General features: G+C 37.6%; 1 protein-coding gene across 3 annotated transcripts in view; it reads right to left on the reverse strand.

Annotated features, from left to right (window-relative positions):
* WDR59 (WD repeat domain 59) overlaps window positions 1-19342 on the reverse strand; it is a 69846-nt gene that overhangs the window by 40450 nt on the left and 10054 nt on the right. For 2 of the 3 annotated variants that reach the window (XM_051974648.1, XM_051974647.1), the window contains exons 2-6: window positions 11943-11992; window positions 9738-9873; window positions 6376-6461; window positions 3237-3317; window positions 1299-1336 (exon numbers count right to left, since the gene is read on the reverse strand). In XM_051974648.1, the coding sequence (XP_051830608.1) occupies window positions 1299-1336; window positions 3237-3317; window positions 6376-6461; window positions 9738-9873; window positions 11943-11992 (391 nt within the window). The remainder of the gene's footprint in view (window positions 1-1298; window positions 1337-3236; window positions 3318-6375; window positions 6462-9737; window positions 9874-11942; window positions 11993-19342) is intronic. The other variant, XM_051974649.1, reaches the window with a different exon arrangement.

Raw genomic sequence — 19342 nt, forward strand, 5'->3', positions numbered from 1 at the left:
TGATGAAACTTTTAAGTGTTATGCCCCAATCCCATTTCCCCAAAAATTCCTGTAGTTATTGTGCAATTTTGCATAGCATGGAGCTTTGAAGGAATGTATTTTGCAAAATAACAGAAATGACTGTAGTCCAAGCCCTTGAGAAGCTTACATTGAAGCTGTAGTAACAAGAGTAATCACTTGAGATAGTTAAATTAAAAGGGTGGAAGGGGATAGCTAACCACAGTTCAAAAAACCATTAAGAAAAATGCTTTTAGGATTTGACCAATATTACTTGACTTTAAATTCAAAGGCTGGCTTGGCCAAGGAGAAATCAGAGAAGTTTAAGTACTGTTAAGTACATACTGCCCACTTATAGACTGGTTTTTTAGGTGCCATATGTCGCTTGTTATGGACTTAGTAACACTGCAGCTCCACACCACACTTAGGTAACCCGGGGTTTTTAAGGATTATGTCTGCAATGTGCACATTCTGTCAGGTCCCATACCAAAACATAAAATCCTCAAAATCGGACCTGGTGACAATTCACGTATCTCTTGTCTGATGGCTTCTTCAGCTAGGTTTGGAAAGGCTTATATCACAACATCAGTCACCATGTGACTTTCTTGAAGTCTTTGAAGAAAGGCTTCTCTACTAAGGCAGAAAGGGTTGGCTCCTGTCAGTAGAGGAAGCACTTCCACCAATATTCAGTTAAAAAAAAAAAACAAAACATGAAGGTCCTGCTTCTCTCAAGGAATTCTGTTAGGTACTGAGGAAACAAAACTGACAAATGGTATAGACCCTGTCCTTCAAGAAGTTTACCTCTAAAGTGCCCTACATAGACAGTCACTATCCCCAAATATAACTGAATTTCTGGCCTCGTTAGAGAAAGGGGGTGAAATCTCTCAGAATCTGAAGGAGCATTCTCCTTGAGAGAGACCCATGCATCTATTGGAGAGGAAATGCTAAACCAACTAAGATTCCCCTATTCAGCATGACAGTGGGGTACTCTACTCAAGCACCCCACACAAAAGGGAGACACTGACAATCAGAAGCAGTTTCAAAACTAGATGTTGCTGTCTTAGGATTCCTAAGCCTTTTCTGACATAGCCCCGCAAAGCACCTTTGTCCTAGTACCCTGAAAGCCTTAAGAGCAGTCTGGACTGAGCCTCAAGCCACCGCCACCTCACCCAAGCAGTAGAATGATGGGGTAGGGAGGCACCTAGTCAGCTAAATGATCCAATATGAAGAGCACAGAAGGAATGGAAAGAAGGAAGAGCAATATAATGTATGGACATCAAACAACAGGAGTAAGTACTCACCTACAGCAGACAGTGCAACAGTAGGTTTCCTTGTGTCTCTGAAACACAGAAGTCCCAAATCATATATTGATTCCTTTGCCATTTGAAGCTTATTTCCAGTAGTCTAGATGCCTTTCGTGGCTGCTATTCACTTTCTACTCAATGGGAACTTGGGATGAATTAAATAAAAGCTCTCTGGCTCAAGAGGAGAAAGTCATCTTGCTGCAAAAAAGCACGCCTTTTCCTCCATATCAAATGAGGTACTGAGCTTTCTCATTTCTCGGTCAGCTACAATTTCTTCTAGGTCTTTATTTCAAAACAGTCAACCATATCCAAGGCAAAGTCTCATGATTCAGCAGAGCCTGGGTGAACAGGGAGAAGCCAAAATAGTCCCTCTATGGTGTCATTTCTCACAGAAGCAATGAGATGACTGCCAATGAAGCGTGACCCTACACGAAGCTTCCAAACAACGCTTCAGCCGAGGATAAAAAGCTCTTTCTGGGCCCAAAAGTGAACCTAGCCAACTCACAGGGAGAAAGGAAGTCTTACATCTGACCTCTCAGGCCAAAGTATATAGAATAACTTCTATACCAAACGACAATGCTAAAAGTGAGGCAGTGTTCTAAGGCTCAAAGATCCTTACTCAAAGACAACACAAATATATATATAGACATACACACACAAGCGCTGGGTCTGGAGAAAGCAAAATTAATCTATCATTTTAGAATGAAACTTTTTGAGTATACAAGAGCAATTTTCTCCAAAGTCTGGTTCCTCAAATTTCTGTTTCTCTACATCTTTTTCTCTTTCCTCTTGTTTCCCAGGCTTCTACATTCTATCATGATCACCCTTTTCCAAAGCATACCTGGAAGTGCTTTACTTACATAAGGGGCAGGAGAAAGCCAGAAAGACAAGCATAGACCCTAGTCACAGCAGACTGGCTCAGGCTTTGCCTCCAGCTCAGCCAGAGTCCCCTTATTCTAAATATAAAAGACAACGAGACCCTCTTTTCCTTCTCCTCTTTTTTTCCCCTGGTCCAGGAGACTGGAAAACAAGCATCTGTTCCAATTGCTAGGCTCTGCAGAGTACAACAAATTTCACCTCCTGCTCTGCTAGAGAGAAGACATTTCAGAGCCATTTATCCAAAGCTAGAATTGTGCATATAGCCTACTATGTAATCTTAGGCTTGGCTAATTTAAAGGGATGACGGTGAACAGGTCTATCCCCCCAAATTTCTTGTACCACAGTCCTGTTGGAAAGGCTGGGGGAAGACAGGAACACTACAAACTGACAGTGGGGCTGTGTACTGATCCATTTATTCTAGATATCAATTTGGAATTATTCAAGAAAAATTCTTAAACGGATCCCACAATGCTAAGAATATATCCCCAACCAAGTAAAAGGTAGAAAGAGAGACCTGATATTCACAAAAACATTCCTAGCAGTACTTTGTGATACCCTAGACTGGAAACAAAAAGGGTGTCCATGACCTAGGGTAAAGCTGAACATGATATATGAATGCATGGAACACTATTTACAATTAGACATGACTAAAATGATGAAAGCAAAGAAATGAGATCTGTAAGAACTTAACCAGTGAAATATGCTAACAAAACAAAAGAAATATAAATACAATTTAACCACAACCACAACCATAAATGAAATAATTACTAGAAGGAAGCCAGACTTGAAATTATTGGAAAACCATAATTTCCCTCCTTAGAAGTTTAGGGACCACAAGACTACATTGTCAGATTCTACCACTATAACTGATATTTTGGGTTGTTTTATTTTTTGGGGGGAAGAAGGATTCAACAAGATGCTTCCCCATACTTAGAAAAAACTGTGACATAATGACAAAAGTCCATCGATAAAAATTTGCAAACAATGGTCACTTTCTCTCAAAGTCCCCTGCCCCAAAAGTTCCATAATAAAAGAATGCCTCCTACTTGTTCTTACTTGATATCCCAAATGTAGATGTAGGTGTCCACAGAGCTGGTAACCAGCAAGTCTGGCTCGAACACGGCCCAGTCCAAGTCACTGAGAATGTAAGAAACAAACAACACAAGAAGTGGCAGGATTAGTCAGAGTCAGATTTTATGAGGCTCCAAAAAGCCGCCATCTTTCTGCAGCCCTGTTTCCAAAGTATTATTGGGAAAAAACTAGACCTCAAAGAGGCCTCCAACTTGCAGGTCCACTCCCTGTGGTTCCCAGCTACTCTCTCCACCTACCATTTTTGTTTAAAAAAAAAAGGGGGGGGAGGGGAAGGGGACAAGAAGGGAAGAGAATTTTATAGTTCCTCTGAGTAAAATCCAGGCACACTTTGAAGTAGAGACAAAATGATTAACACTTAGTACTTAAAGAGTTGGAAGAAACCTTAAATACAACCAAGACTAGGGATGGGAAAGGCAAGCTATAACACATGTGGGACAGGGTGTGTGTTTGCTTGAGGGATATTTTTCAATATTCCTTTATAAAAATATACTTATTTTAATACCAGAAAATTTCATTTTCCTATAAGAAATGACAAGCAGGTCAATTTCAGAAAAATCCAGAAAGACTTACATGAACTGATGCTGAGTGAAATAAGCAGAACCAAGAGAACATTGTACACAACAAGTAGAAGATTAGGTGATGATCAATTGTGATGGACTTGGCTCTTCTCAACAATGTGGAGCATGATTTTTTTTTTAAATGTATTTTACCATTTTTGTTTTTTTTTTCCTTTCTCATGGTTTTTTCCCTTTTGGTTTTATTTTTCTTGCAAAACAAATATGAAAATATGTTAAAAAATATTGCACTTATTTAAACTATATCAGACTGCTTGCTGTTTTGGGAAAGGAGGAGATAATGAAACAAGAAAAAATTGGAACACAAAGTCTTATAAAAATGAATGTTGAAAACCAAATTTACATGTATTTGGACAAATAAAATGCTATTGAAAATTTTTCAAAAAAAAAAGAAAATTCCATTCTCCAAGTGTATCACATGGTATAGGTGAAAGTCTGAAGTTTCTACTGGACAATAATTTTTGAAATCAGAGCTTATGTTAGGAAGGACATCAACAAATTGAAAGCATACAAAGGAAAATCAAGCAGGACAGAGAAGGGCCTCTAATTTTGGTCAGCTGAAGTACTGAGAATTAGCTTGGAGAAGAAAAAACTGGAGGGATACGGCAGCTGTCTTCAAAATACTTAAAGGATTGTTACATATATTGGATTACATGCCATTTTAGGGAGCAGAGTAGGGAGAAAGGGGGGAGGAGGAATTGGAACTCAAGTTTTTCAAGAGTCAATGTTGTATATAGGACTGCTTGCCATCTAGGGGAGGAGGTGGAGGGAGGGAGGGGAAAAATCAGAACAGAAACGAGTGCAAGGGATAATGTTGTAAAAAAATTACCCTGGCATGGATTCTGTCAATATAAAGTTATTATTAAATAAAATAAAATAAAATATTAAAAAAAAGAGTCAATGTTGAAAAATTATCCTTACATATGTTTTGAAAATAAAAAACTTCAATTAAAAAACACACACACACACAAATTTCCCAGCATTTTAAAATTTAAAATAAAATAAAGGTTGTTACAAGTAGGAAGAATTTTTCTACCCAAGGGAGTAGAAGGTACAAAAAGGGAAATTGAGGTAGAACCTTAGGAGTTAGTGAGCTCCTCCTCACTGGAGGTCTTCAAGCAAAAACTGGATGACCATTTAATAATGTATGAGGCAATCATTGCCTAGATATGAAGTGGACTCTTAACACCCTTCCAATTCTGAGTCTTTTATTCTGCGAAATGCCAGAGGGTGGCGCTGCAAAAGAAGCAGCACAATTTTTAACTATTAGCTAGGGCAGACAAATACTTGGAAATTGTATTTAAAAATTAGCTGGCTTGGTTCAGCACATTTTATTTGTTTAAACAGATAAAACAATACAAAGGTAACACCTCTCCTGTATAATGCTTCTTTGCACACTTCTGTCCACCTAAACTTCTGGTTCAGCTTTATCAGCCAGTACTACTAGCTGTGCATTGGATCCAGCATCTAATGCTAAAGCAGGATAACCTCAAGACTGAGCTTCTTAATCACTTCTTTCCATAAAAAACCCTGCTGGCAAATTGAAGGCTATATAGCCCTTCTTAGAAGAAAGTTGTTGCTTACATTGATATTTTTTGGGGAAAAAAAAGGTAATGAAAGAGGTAATTTTTTTCCCATCCATGTTCACCAATCCCATGAAATCTAATCCCAAGAGGTTTATGAAATCTAGGGGTAAGAAGTCCTCAAAAACAAAAAAAATTACTAAAATGAATGACAAATAATCTTCGAAGAGTATCCAATTTCTGCTATCCTTTAGCCTCCCCCCAACACCCAAATGGCTATTGAACAGGGCACTGGAAAAATGCCAGATTGTCCTCTGTGGAAATCTAACCTTATCTACCAACCCCAAGGCTGCCTTTGGGACATCACACATTCATGGAAACACGCTTCCCAAACTGGCTTTCTCCATCCCCAACCGGGATCAATGGGAGGAAAGGGAGAAAATAATCTGGAACCAAGTTGGGATATAACAAGCTAGAGAATGTCTGCATGTGGCTAATGGATCTCCTTCCAGAGAGCACAGTCAATTTTTTAAACACTCAAATAGATGAAAGAACAGTCTCTTGCTTTCTGATCCTTTCGGTATATCTTTGGACAGAGACTTCATTCAACTTCCTCCCACTCCCATACAAGACGTGGCTTTCATCTTTTATTCTTAAAGAGGTTGTACCTATCTAAGCTCTTTAGGGAATTGGCACAACAGTCCCTCTGATGCTGGTTCCCAAGCACTGGCTGATTTTCTATAAGAAGTCCCTCACCTTGGGGAATGCTAATGGCCTATCAGCCATCCAATGCTAACACTAAACAGATGCTCAAGCTGGAACCGTGGGAGGATGGCAGTCTTTCAGTTTGGTTCCCCTGAGAACTGTGACAAATAGGGTGATGGTACTGCAAGCTCCTGGGATCACTCGACACAAAGCTCCAGCAGAGAGGGTATGTGCTATGTCTAATGCAGAATCAAAATGACAAATCACAGCCCAATAAGCCACAGACCTTCTGCTACCTACCTGATCACCCTGGTATGCCCCTGTAGTGCTGTGCCAACTTCCCCACTGCCATCTTTCCACTTGTAAAGATCGACCCGCTGGTTGCTCTGAAATCAAACAGAAGAAATAAGGTAATTCATGTCAAAATGTTCAAATCATTGTGCCACCAGGCTTAGGAAAGCTCTAATGTGCAATAAATGAAGAGAAAGCTAAGCAGAAAACAGGCCAAGAAAGCTTAAAAACCTTTCAATAGTCTAAGCTCACAAGAAAGGGGAAAAAATCCAATGTAGGTAGAGCTAATAATACCCAGAACAAATTTCCTCCCCAGCTTCTCTGTAGCGAGGGTGAGGGATTACAGACAGCCAATCTACAAGTCCCACCAGTCCTTCCCACAGAAGACACGGCCAAGAGTCACACACAGTAAGAAGTCGTGCCTAGAGACTACTCATATAGACAAGGTCAGAGACTCACTGAAGCAAGTAGGGAGACACAACTAAGGGTTTCAAACAGGAAGGAAGGCACCACTTAGCTTTGTTTGCTTCTGTCTTTAATACATTTTTTTTGGAGGAAAATAACACGTGCACAGAAATTAAATACCAGAGTCCTGTAAAAGTCATTTCCCCTCCAAAGTTACAGTACTCAGGTGCACAATTCAGCACTCACTGCCATGACCTACACTCACTTTTCCAGTTAATAGCTCTCTTTCTCCCACTCTCACTCCATAAAGGTCATGATCTTCACCTACACTGTTATACACTACTGTACAAAGGACCACTGAGGCAGGGAGTGAAGAAGGGAAACAACCTAAAAGACATTCCCAGGAAGAAGGAATAAGCAGAACCCTTAAAATTCACCAAAATATTACATCAGCACTTCAATCAGGACAGAGGCAAAGAAATATTAGACACAGAGAAGCCACAACTGCAGAAAATAAACTTCAAAGATGACTGTGACTGACTATTTTTAAAAGGAGCACCACTAGCAGCAGCAGCTGGGGCTCTCAAAGACCTCACTTGAGATTTTCCCACAAAGGGAGGCTGGAGAGTGAGCTGACAACTGGGGTGAGCCCATCTGCATCCAGCCTGCAGACAGATGCCCAAGTTCTTCTGAAGCTCCAAAGCTCCTCTGAAAAAAGGGAGGATAACTTGTATCAGATTACTTATAGTCTCAGGGAAGGGGCAGAAGAGGTAGAAAGGGATAGAATCTGTAACTCAAAATTAAAAGAAATATGCTAAAAATTATTTTTATATGTAATTGGGGGGAAAGTAAAATATTATTTAAAAAAATAAAACACAGCAACAAGGTAGATGTTCAGTCCTGAGGTAAGAGATGTCTCAACTCCTTTCAGGGGCCAGTATCTTCAGTGGCAAATAGAACGATGATACATTTAAATCCAATAAAAAGAGTTGGGACAATGACCTGGGTGAGAATAGAGCAGAGAACTAAAGAGCTAACGAGAGAAGATGACAAGACAGTACTCTTCCAATGTGACAAGAAGCTAAGCAAAGGAGTAAAAAGGAAAGGTAATAAGATAATTCTCCTCTCCTCTTCTGACAGGACACCCAACTTTTCAGGGAGTGGCTTGTAAGAGAAGCTCTTTGTTTTTTTCTGTGGCTAAAACAGAATCGCTCTTCTTTCCTTTCTCACATGCTCTCTGTCTCTTCACTAGCTGACAATATCAAAAGACTTCATCCCAGGCAGCACTATAAATTGATTCCATTCCCTGGTTACCTGCAACTCATCCACAAGGGATTCCCTAACATTCTCCTCACCTTGGCAAAAAAGCAGCGTTAAGACATTTAATTGTCCTATAGACCTGGAAGGGACCTTACTTTAGATAAAAGGAAACTAAGAGACTTGAGAAAGTAGTGCTCTAGCCAAGGTCACCCAGTAAGTGCCCAGTAAGTGGGCAAAGACTCTTGGGATCAGTAAACACAAGAAAAGAAAACTTGCTCACCCTTAGAGATCACTTCCTTTTCCTGTAAAGACATCTTTCATATTTATTTATGTACTTGCTTCCCAATAAAAGGATAGAATCATCTATAAATTTGACAGCAATCAAGATTATAATTTTTTTCAATTTCTCCCCAAATGACAAATGTCCAAAGGATATGAACAGGCAGTTTTTGAAGAAGAAATCAAAACCACATATTGTTGTGTGGGAAAAAAAATGTCCTAAATAATTATTGATGAGAGAAATGAAATGCCAATTAAAACAAGTTTTAATTTAATATCTTACAGTGTTGTTGTTTGTCATTCATTCTTGAAGACCACCATGACAGCAGGGAGGTGATGCCATGACATGTAAGTTAATCGGATGCAAGTGAAGGGGACTGGGACTGGGCAGGGTCACCTGCCTCGTTTTCTCCTGGAGAATCATCTGGGTCCAGTGGACAGATAAAGAACAGGGGGCTGTATGTAGCCCTGGATGCAGTGGAAGACTATTTTACAATTACCAGACTGCTTAAAATGATAGCTATCCTTTAATTGGAAAATGTCTAATAAAATTGTAGTATATGATTGTGATGGAATGTTACTGTTTTAAGAAATGATGAACTGATTGATTTTAGAAAAACATGCAAAGATTTGGATCTATGACGGAAGATGCTGCCCATCTCCAGAAAAAGAATTCATAAATAGAAATATGTATAATATGTGTTTTTTTTGTGTATATATATATGTGGGGGGGTGCGCATAACATATACATATATCATGTGTTATATTCATGTTTTATTGTAGCCTTGTCTAGGGTGGAGTGGGCAAGGAAGGAAAAAAATGAAAAGTGCAAACAACAAAAGGAAAAACTGGCTAGCTTTGAAAATAATATGTAGTATTTGTTACACAGCTTCTTTAAAAAGTAAACAGTCTGAAATGGAAATTCATGGTTTTATGTTGAATCCTCTCAATTCTGCTGTGTATATGAAAATTTTTTTTTATTTTGTGTTTATGTTATATAAATAAATAGATGAATAAGTGAATGAATAAAATTTTCTGATCTCAATAGTACTTAGCAATGGGCAAGTATTAGAGATCTTTAGCATATTTCTATCAGCTGGTCAGATAACTCAAATGAACAAAAGCTCATTAACATATCCAACAGGGACACAAATGAAAAGAGTAACATTTATTCTCCTTTAAGAAATTTAGAATGAAAAATATGACTATTCAAAGCCAGATACAAAATATGATACCCATGACAGTACTCTGATTGGGTTTTTGATTTGCCTCTCTTACTCTTCTCTAGGAAGGAAATGATATCATCCAAATTCATTCCCTACCGACTGACTTTCTGCATGGAAAATTGATGGTTTCATTCTCCACTCAGAACAGAGACCCTGCCATTTCATGTTTACTAACTTATCCTGCTGCCAAAGTGCACTCACCGAAGCTGCAAAGTAGTGTGCGTAGTTGTCATGTGGATTCCACTGCACAGCCCCAATGTCCCATTTGCTCTGACGAGAGATCTTGCGGTGACCTTCAGATGGGGCATCCAGATTCACAATGTACAGGAATCGGCGGCTGAAATGGGAAGGGTACCAAATATATGCAAGGGAATTAGTTCTGCTGTGGAGGGTCTGCTTTTAAACCAGACCTATTTGGCAATTGGGGCTCAAAACTTCTCCCAAACAGAAAAAATTTTTCAGACCTCAGAAAGGATAAAGAATTTTAAGAGTACAAAAAGAACAAAATAGAAACTAAGTAGCTAGGTCACAGCATAATTTTAGAAGGCAGTCCTTCCAATATAGGTATAATCCAGCATGAAGGCAACAATGAGGTTGCATCTGACTCATGTTCTGTGCTATCTACCCACTCTGAAAGGCAGCCCACTATGGGCAAATGACAAGTGCATCTCATGGGAGCTATGCAAACAGCAAACAAACTCTTAAGACACTAACAGACAGACACATATCCTGGAACAAAACAATAAATCCCCTTGCAAATAGACTATTTTTAGGCACCAAATTTAATCTTTCAGCAAGCAAATTAAAAGATTATGAGGAAAGAAGCAATATAAATTATACTCAAAATTAAACAAGTATATTGAGTGCCAGTGGTATGCATCCTGCACAAAAGTTGAAATAAAAGAATTATTCTATTTCTCACACCTATCTTTCTCTTCAAAATATCCCTCATAGGTGCTATGGTGAGGAAGGACATCTCACCTAATGAGTATGAGTCCTTCCTCCCCTAGATCTCTTGAATCCTTCAGTTCAACACTCAGTTCAGCAACATTCTCACAAAGCAGGGCTTTCTGGATTCCCCTTCCCCCTTACAATGTTAATGCTCTCTATTGTTCTGAAAGACTTTATTTTTCATCTGTATATATGACCTATATCCATCAGGAGGACAGGAGCTGTTTCCTTTTTGTCTCTTTATCTCTAGCACCTAGTAGTGTATACTATGTATAGCAGGTGTTTGAAAGGTTTGAAACTGAAAGGGGCAGAAATAAATTTAAGTGTTTCAATTCTGCTCCCCCGACTATTTCACTTTTAGTGTGTTAATTATGTGCATTCACATTCCTTGCTACATGCACAAACATGTTGGGTAAACATCAGTCTCTCTGCTAAAAACAACTCTGAATCATAAGATACCCATGAAGATAAGCAGGTCTGCCAAAGAAAAGTATGAAAACTATTTGCTCCTACTTAAAGGAAAAAAAGTAAAGAAAAAATTAAAAGAGCATGAAAATAAGTGGGAAGAGAAGTTCAGATGAGAGTTATCAGATTAAAGAATCAGATCATTACTAGAGAGAGAAGCACAAGCTCTACAAGCAAAATTCCAAAGAGCATTAAGATGTTAGACACTCTCAGAGAATGAGGAACTCTGATTTTCTAAGAGCAAGCTTTGGCTTTGGACACTTCTCCCCAAATAAAAGATATGGGCAGGAAGAGAAGTCAAGTAGATAAGATGATGTTTTTCCCTTTGAAAAAGAGACAAGGCAAAGGAAACTGAAGATTGAAGGGCAGTGTTAAAGAAGAGAAAGTGAAGTGAGAAGATCAAGAGTAAATAATACTCTAAAGAGTAAATTTTACTCTAATAAAAGTAAATGGTAAGTCAATTGGATGGCTCAGTAGAGAGAGTCAGGAGGATCTGAGTTCAAAACCAACCTCAGAACTTAACACTTTTTAGCTGTATGACCCTGGGCAAGTTACTTAACCCCCCTAAAATCGGGTAAAAATTAATTAAACTTTGTAGTTTCAGGACTAAATACAGTTTCATGATAGTCTTATATGGTACTAGAGTGGGCACAGGACTTAAAAAAAAAAAAAGATAAATCTTTCTGAATCCTAGGGATCATGAAAATTAGGAAGTAGGGAGGCAGCATAGGAAAATGGGAAAAGGATCAGATCTGGAATCAGGAGGCCTGCATCCAAAGCTTGACTCCTGTGACTTAGGGTCAATCACTTAACTCCTTAGTTTCTTCTTCTATAAAACAAGCAGGCTGGATGGCTCCAGAAGCTCTAGAAGCATGATCCCCATGAATTTAAAGGCTTAGTCCTTGCAGGGAACACAAGGTAGCCTTCACTTGATCAGAAACTTCTTGTTCCCAGAAATCATACAACAAGAGAACTTTGGAGCTCACTTACCCAGAAAGCACTGCATGCTGCCCAAGACAATCTACAGACATTGCAGTTGCCTGTTAAAAAACATAAACAATTGTTCAATTTTTAAAATGAGCTGAAAAGAATCACTCAAGCCCCAAATAGAGGAGATTTAATTATTTTTCATTGTGTCTTTGTCATCACTGAGATCAAGAGTCCAAAATCTTTCTGGCTAATAATTATCAGATTTTATAAAGATGAACTTTTAATTCTCTCCATATATTCTCAATATGAATCTCAAACTCTTTTATCTTTCAGTTACCTTTTAAAAAGGCAGCTCTAATTGTTATATACTTAACAATAACTTAAAAAGGTAAAAAGGAGTTAATGAACCGAGATTTTAGGACAGGGAGCCCTTAGGACCTTGACAAAATAAGCTAGACTAGCAAATGCATTTAGAGAAATTAGAAAAGTCTCCTCCTGTGAACCAAAATTCCACCCAGACGTCACCAAACAAGCTAGGTATCAGTGTCATTTCAAAGGGCTGTGACTTATTTTAGGTGCCATAGAGGTAGTAAGCTATTCAAATCTCATCTTTGCTACATCTAAGATGAAGCAAACACTTGGTTACCAAGTTCTTAAGAGTTCCTCCTAGTAGGTATCCCTGAGATTAAATTTTAGCAAAATAAAAGAAAAGCTCATATTCAATCTAGAGTTTTCAGGACATTACATTGGTCTCCAGTTCTGGGAGAGAAGGATCTTTCATCATTCAATACTCAATTCCCCAAATTAAGCACTGAACCAAATAAGTCTGTCTTCAAGCTAGAGTCAGAAGTTGCTTTTAATCACTGCAATTACAAAGCCCTTCTCTTATTTGGACAGGTTCAAATCCTGCTGTGCCTGGAAGTTAATTTAGACACTGCTACTCCTGGCGGCATTCACAGCAGCCCTCTTGCATTGAGCAGGTTTTTAGCTGTATTACTGCCATCCTCCCGCTGAATGCCTTTTCTAGGAGACTATCAAGGAAGATCCCACTTGGAACATCTGGGTATAATCACAAGTGGTGGACTAGAAAGAAGCTGTTTTTTACAGTTGTGCAACCTCAAGAAAGAAGTCAGAGTATCAGAGACAAGAGACTCAGGCCTGAACTCTAGAGGCTGACAGGTGCCCCTTCATTCTGTGGGCATGAGCAAAGAGAAATCCAGCTGGTGATGCAGCCAATCCAAGGGCAGCTATGAAAGGCCTCTACAGGAAGTCTGGTCCTGAGTCTGGGGGCTTGATAAACTTAGAGGTTGGTGGTAAAAGAACAGTATCAAAGGGTTAGGATAGCAAGAAGACATCAGTTTCCATGCAATGAATAGATTTGTAATTTATAGTAGGGGCCACCTCTTCTATGCAGCCTCCCCAGATTCCTCCTGCTATTAACTATTTCTAGAATACCTTGGGCTGATCCCTCCTCTGCCCCCTTTCCTCCCTATCATGTATTAATACTTATCAGCTAGTGGCACAGTAGATAGAACTTTGGGCCTATTGTCAGAAAGACCCGAGTTCAAATACAGACCCAAACACTGAAAAGGGTGACTCTGGACAAGTCAATTTAACTTCTGTTGACCTCGATTTCCTCACCTGTAAAATTGGGATAACAATAGTACCCACCTCCCAGGGTTGTTGTGAGGCTCTGCTTAGCACAGGAAGCATCTATGTACAAACAGAATCCCCTCCCATGAGACCAAAAACTCCTTGAGAGAAGGAACTTTTTTTTTTAAGCCTTTGTCTTTTGTCTTTATATTCCCACAAACTGTAACAGAGCTTGGTCTTATTAAATGATAGTTGTACTATTTTGAAAGACTATCTCTCCTTTTAACATCACCCTCCTTCTAGGCTTGAGAGTACTTATCACACTCAAATTCTCTTCCACTACAATAAGCAGGAATAAAAATGTATTACTCATAGTCTAATTCTTACTGACTGAAGTAAAGCTAAACTCAAGAATGACCGTAACTGGAGGCTTGAAATCCATTTAGTATAGAGAAGAGAACATTCAGATTTTAAAAAATTAACTTCAATATCTGAGTAGTGAACACCTTGGTTTCACCAATCATCCTTTGTCTTAGGACCATAACTCTAAAGATCTCTGAGTCTTGCTGTCTGCCCCATTGCAGCACTCCCAGAATGTCCAGGCCTTTCTGCCTGCCTGCAGATGGATTACCTTTTATGGACAATTAGAGCTCTTTGAGAGCAGGGATTCTCTAAAACTCTATTTGTAACTTCTGTGCTTGAAATCACAAAGACAATAAAAATAAAGACTTTTTCCCCTTCATTTATTCATTTATATGCCAGTTTCTTAAACTGTGGTTCGTGACCCTATATGAAGTCTTGTAACTTAATGTGGGGATTGCAAAATTATGATTACCATTAGTAGATGTTTGATTGGTATGCCTATTTTATGTATCGATATACCCAGGGGATCATATAAAAATTTCTCGAGTTTGAAAAGAGGTGGAAAAAATTTAAGCCCTGATCTAAATGAAGATCCGCAGACCATACACAAACAGTTCTCTTTTTATCTACTCTGCATTATGCAAATTCACCTCAGCTCAGGCTCAGGCTCCCCAAAAGCCACAGGGGTAGCCCCACCTCAAAGGGTCCTCCACTCCAGGCATTGAAGCCACTGTCCCCCACCACTCAGAGCTCAAGAGGATCCACTCAATGCTTTCTAAACTTAAATTAGTATCCTTAGTCTTTTTGTCTAGGATAACAATACTATTTCTATTTTTAAATGTTTTCAAAATGAAAAGATAACTCATTTCTAGCAACAAAATGAATTCAACATAGTGATGAATTTTATTACGAAACATATCTTATAAACAACCAAACAAGATGATTTCAGAGAAGCCTGGAGAGACCTACATAAACTGATGCTGAGTGAAATGAGCAGGACCAGGAGATCATTGTACACAGCAACAAGACCATATGATGATCAGTTCTGATGGTCATGGTTCTTTTTAACAATGAGATGATTCAAATCGGTTCCAATTGTTCAGTGATGAAGAGAGCCATCTACACCCAGAGAGAGAACCGTGGGAACAAAGCGTGCAACACCATATAGCATTTTCACTCTTTTTGTTGTTTGCCTACGTTTTATTTTGCTTTTTTTTTCTTGTGTATCACAATAATTGTATAAATATGTATACATATATTGGACTTAACATATATTTCTTCTATGTTTAACATATATTGGATTACTTGCCATCTAGGGGAGAGCATGGGAGAAAGGGAGGAAAATTGGAACACAGGGTTTTGCAAGGACTAATGTTGAAGAATTATCCACTGTTTTGTAAAATAAGCTTTAATTAAAAATAAAAATTAAAAAATATATATCTTATACCATATTTTACACTATGCTGTATATCACAAGTGGTCTTCCTGCTAAGTTGATCTCACTGGGAGAAATTCATAAACACAGAATTTTGCAGGTTTACCTGTCCAGTCTCATTAGATCCAATTGAATTTCAAAGGAAACCAGTATTTTGCATCCGTTTGGAATTGAGGACTACTGTGACTTGTTCATTTTAAATGACCACGTGAGAAAATCAAACCTTCCTATTTGAAATCCCAGCTGAACTAGAGAGAATAGTAATAAACTTCAAAAAAATGGAAGCACTTTTCTGTTCATCCTTCTAATAATGCATGTTAGAAACATTCAATCAATGCAAATCAGTCAAGTCAATTCTTTAACATCAGTTTGTCACAGGCCTATGGTAAAGGACTATAATATTTGCATTATCAGATTTCATACTGGAAAAGCAAGAACTGAAATACACTGGCATAAAAGAATCAGACAATTTTCATATGACATGATCCAATATTCTTAAATTAGGGACTAGAGATGCTAGGAGAGCTATTTTGAACTAGTGTATTCAATCTTCTTCATCCCCTTACTGAATGTTTATTCAAAATTAGCTGATATTCTCTTTTTTTTTTAATTTAAATTTTATTTTATTTAATAATAACTTTGTATTGACAGAATCCATGCCAGGATAATTTTTTTTACAACATTATCCCTTGCACTCGCTTATGTTTTATTTTTTTCCCCTCCCTCCCTCCACCCCCCCCCCCCAAGATGGCAAGCAGTCCTATATATGTTAAATATGTTGCAGTATATCCTAGATACAATACATATTTGCAGAACCGAACAGTTCTCCTGCTGCACAGGGAGAATTGGATTCAGAAGGTAAAAATAACTCGGGAAGAAAATCAAAAATGCAAATAGTTCACATTCATTTCCCAGTGTTCCTTCTTGGGTGTAGCTGTTTCTGTCCACCATTTATCCACTGAAACTCAGTTAAGTCTCTTTGTCATAGAAATCCACTTCCATCAGAATACATCCTCATACAATATCGTTGTCGAAGTGTATAATGATCTCCTGGTTCTGCTCATCTCACTTAGCATCAGTCCATGTAGGTCTCTCCAAGCCTCTCTATATTCATCCTGCTGGTCATTCCTTACAGAGCAATAATATTCCATAACATTCATATACCACAATTTACCCAGCCATTCTCCAATTGATGGGCATCCATTCATTTTCCAGTTTCTAGCCACTACAAACAGGGCTGCTACAAACATTTTGGCACATACAGGTCCCTTTCCCTTTTTTAGTATCTCTTTGGGGTATAAGCCCAATAGAAACACTGCTGGATCAAAGGGTATGCACAGTTTGATAACTTTTTGGGCATAATTCCAGATGGCTCTCCAGAATGGCTGGATTCGTTCACAATTCCACCAACAATGCATCAGTGTCCCCGTTTTCCCGCATCCCCTCCAACATTCATCATTATTTTTTCCTGTCATCTTAGCCAATCTGACAGGTATGTAGTGATATCTCAGAGTTGTCTTAATTTGCATTTCTCTGATCAATAGTGATTTGGAACACTCTTTCATGTGAGTGGTAATAGTTTCAATTTCTTCATCTGAAAATTGTCTGTTCATATCCTTTGACCATTTATCAATTGGAGAATGGCTTGATTTCTTATAAATTTGAGTCAGTTCTCTATATATTTTGGAAATGAGGCCTTTATCAGAACCTTTAATTGTAAAGATGTTTTCCCAGTTTGTTGCTTCCCTACTAATCTTGTTTGCATTCGTTCTGTTTGTACAAAGGCTTTTTAATTTGATATAATCAAAATTTTCTATTTTGTGATTGGTAATGGTCTCTAGTTCATCTTTGGTCACAAATTTCTTTCTCCTCCACAAGTCTGAGAGATAAACTATCCTATGTTCCTCTAATTTATTTATAATCTCGTTCTTTATGCCTAGATCATGGACCCATTTTGATCTTATCTTGGTATATGGTGTTAAGTGTGGGTCCTTGCCTAATTTCTGCCATACTAATTTCCAGTTATCCCAGCAGTTTTTATCAAATAATGAAATCTTATTCCAAAATTTAGAATCTTTGGATTTGTCAAACACTAGATTGCTATAGTTGACTATTCTGTCTTGTGAACCTAACCTTTTCCACTGATCAACTAATCTATTTCTTAGTCAATACCAAATGATTTTGGTGACTGCTGCTTTATAATATAATTTTAGATCAGGTACAGCTAGACCACCTTCATTTGATTTTTTTTCATTAATTCCCTTGAGATTCTCGACTTTTTATTGTTCCATATGAATTTTGTTATTTTTTCTAAATCATTAAAATATTTTCTTGGAAGTCTTGATTGGTATAGCACTAAATAAATAGATTAGTTTAGGGAATATTGTCATCTTTATTATATTCGCTCGGCCTATCCAAGAGCACTTAATATTTTTCCAATTATTTAAGTCTGACTTTATTTGTGTGAAAACTTTTTTGTAATTTTGCTCAAATAATTCCTGACTTTCCTTTGGTAGGTAAATTCCCAAATATTTTATGCTATCAACAGTTATTTTGAATGGAATTTCTCTTTGTATCTCTTGCTCTTGGATTTTTGTTGGTGGTGTATAAGAATGCTGAGGATTTATGGGGATTTATTTTGTATCCTGCTACTTTGCTAAAATTATGAATTATTTCTAATAGCTTTTTAGTAGAATCTCTGGGGTTTTCTAGGTATACCATCCTATCATCTGCAAAGAGTGCTAGTTTGGTTTCCTCATTGCCTACTCTAATTCCTTTAATCTCTTTCTCGACTCTTATTGCAGAGGCTAGTGTTTCTAATACAATATTGAATAATAATGGTGATAGTGGGCAACCTTGCTTCACTCCAGATCTTACTGGGAAAGGTTCCAGTTTTTCCCCATCGCATATGATGCTTACTGAAGGTTTTAAATATATGCTCCTAACTATTTTAAGGAAAAGTCCTTTTATTCCTATGCTCTCAAGTGTTTTTATTAGGAATGGCTGTTGGATTTTATCAAATGCTTTTTCTGCATCTATTGAGATGATCATGTGGTTTTTGTTTGGTTGGTTGTTGATATAGTCAATTATGTTAATAGTTTTCCTAATATTGAACCAGCCCTGCATTCCTGGTATAAATCCTACTTGGTCATGGTGTATTATCCTGGGGATGATTTTCTGTAATCTTTTTGCTAATATTTTATTTAAGATTTTAGCATCAATATTCATTAGGGAGATTGGTCTATAATTTTCTTTCTCTATTTTCAGCCTACCTGGTTTAGGTATCAGTACCATATCTGTGTCATAAAAGGAGTTTGGTAGGACTCCTTCAATCCCTACTTTTTCAAATAGTTTATTTAGCATTGGAGTTAATTGATCTTTAAATGTTTGATAGAATTCAGATGTAAATCCATCTGGTCCTGGGGATTTTTTCTTAGGGAGTTGATTGATAGTTTGTTCTATTTCTTTTTCTGAGATAGGAGTGTTTAGGATATTTACTTCTTCCTCTGTTAGTTTAGGCAAGCTATATTTTTGGAGGTATTCTATTTCATTTAAGTTATCGAATTTATTGGCGTAAAGTTGGGCAAAGTAACTCCTAATTATTGCTCTAATTTCCTCTTCGTTAGTGGTGAGTTTTCCCTTTTCATTTTTAAGACTAACAATTTGATTTTCCTCTTTCCTTTTTTTAATCAGATTTACTAAGGGTTTGTCTATTTTGTTGGTTTTTTCATAGAACCAACTTTTAGTTTTATTAATTAATTCAATAGTTTTTTTAAACTTTCAATTTTATTGATCTCTCCTTTTATTTTTTGAATTTCAAGTTTAGTGTTTGATTGGGGGTTTTTAATTTGTTCCTTTTCTAGCATTTTTAGTTGCAAGCCCAATTCATTGACTTTCTCTTTCTCTATTTTATACAAATAGGCCTCTAGAGATATGAGATTTCCCCTTATTACCGCTTTGGCTGCATCCCATACATTTTGGTATGATGTCTCATTATTATCGTTTTCTTGGATGAAGTTATTAATTATGTCTATAATTTGCTGTTTCACCCAATCATTCTTTAGTATGA

Source organism: Antechinus flavipes, chromosome 2, assembly GCF_016432865.1.
Source record: "Antechinus flavipes isolate AdamAnt ecotype Samford, QLD, Australia chromosome 2, AdamAnt_v2, whole genome shotgun sequence".
In the NCBI taxonomy this organism is placed as follows: domain Eukaryota; kingdom Metazoa; phylum Chordata; class Mammalia; order Dasyuromorphia; family Dasyuridae; genus Antechinus; species Antechinus flavipes.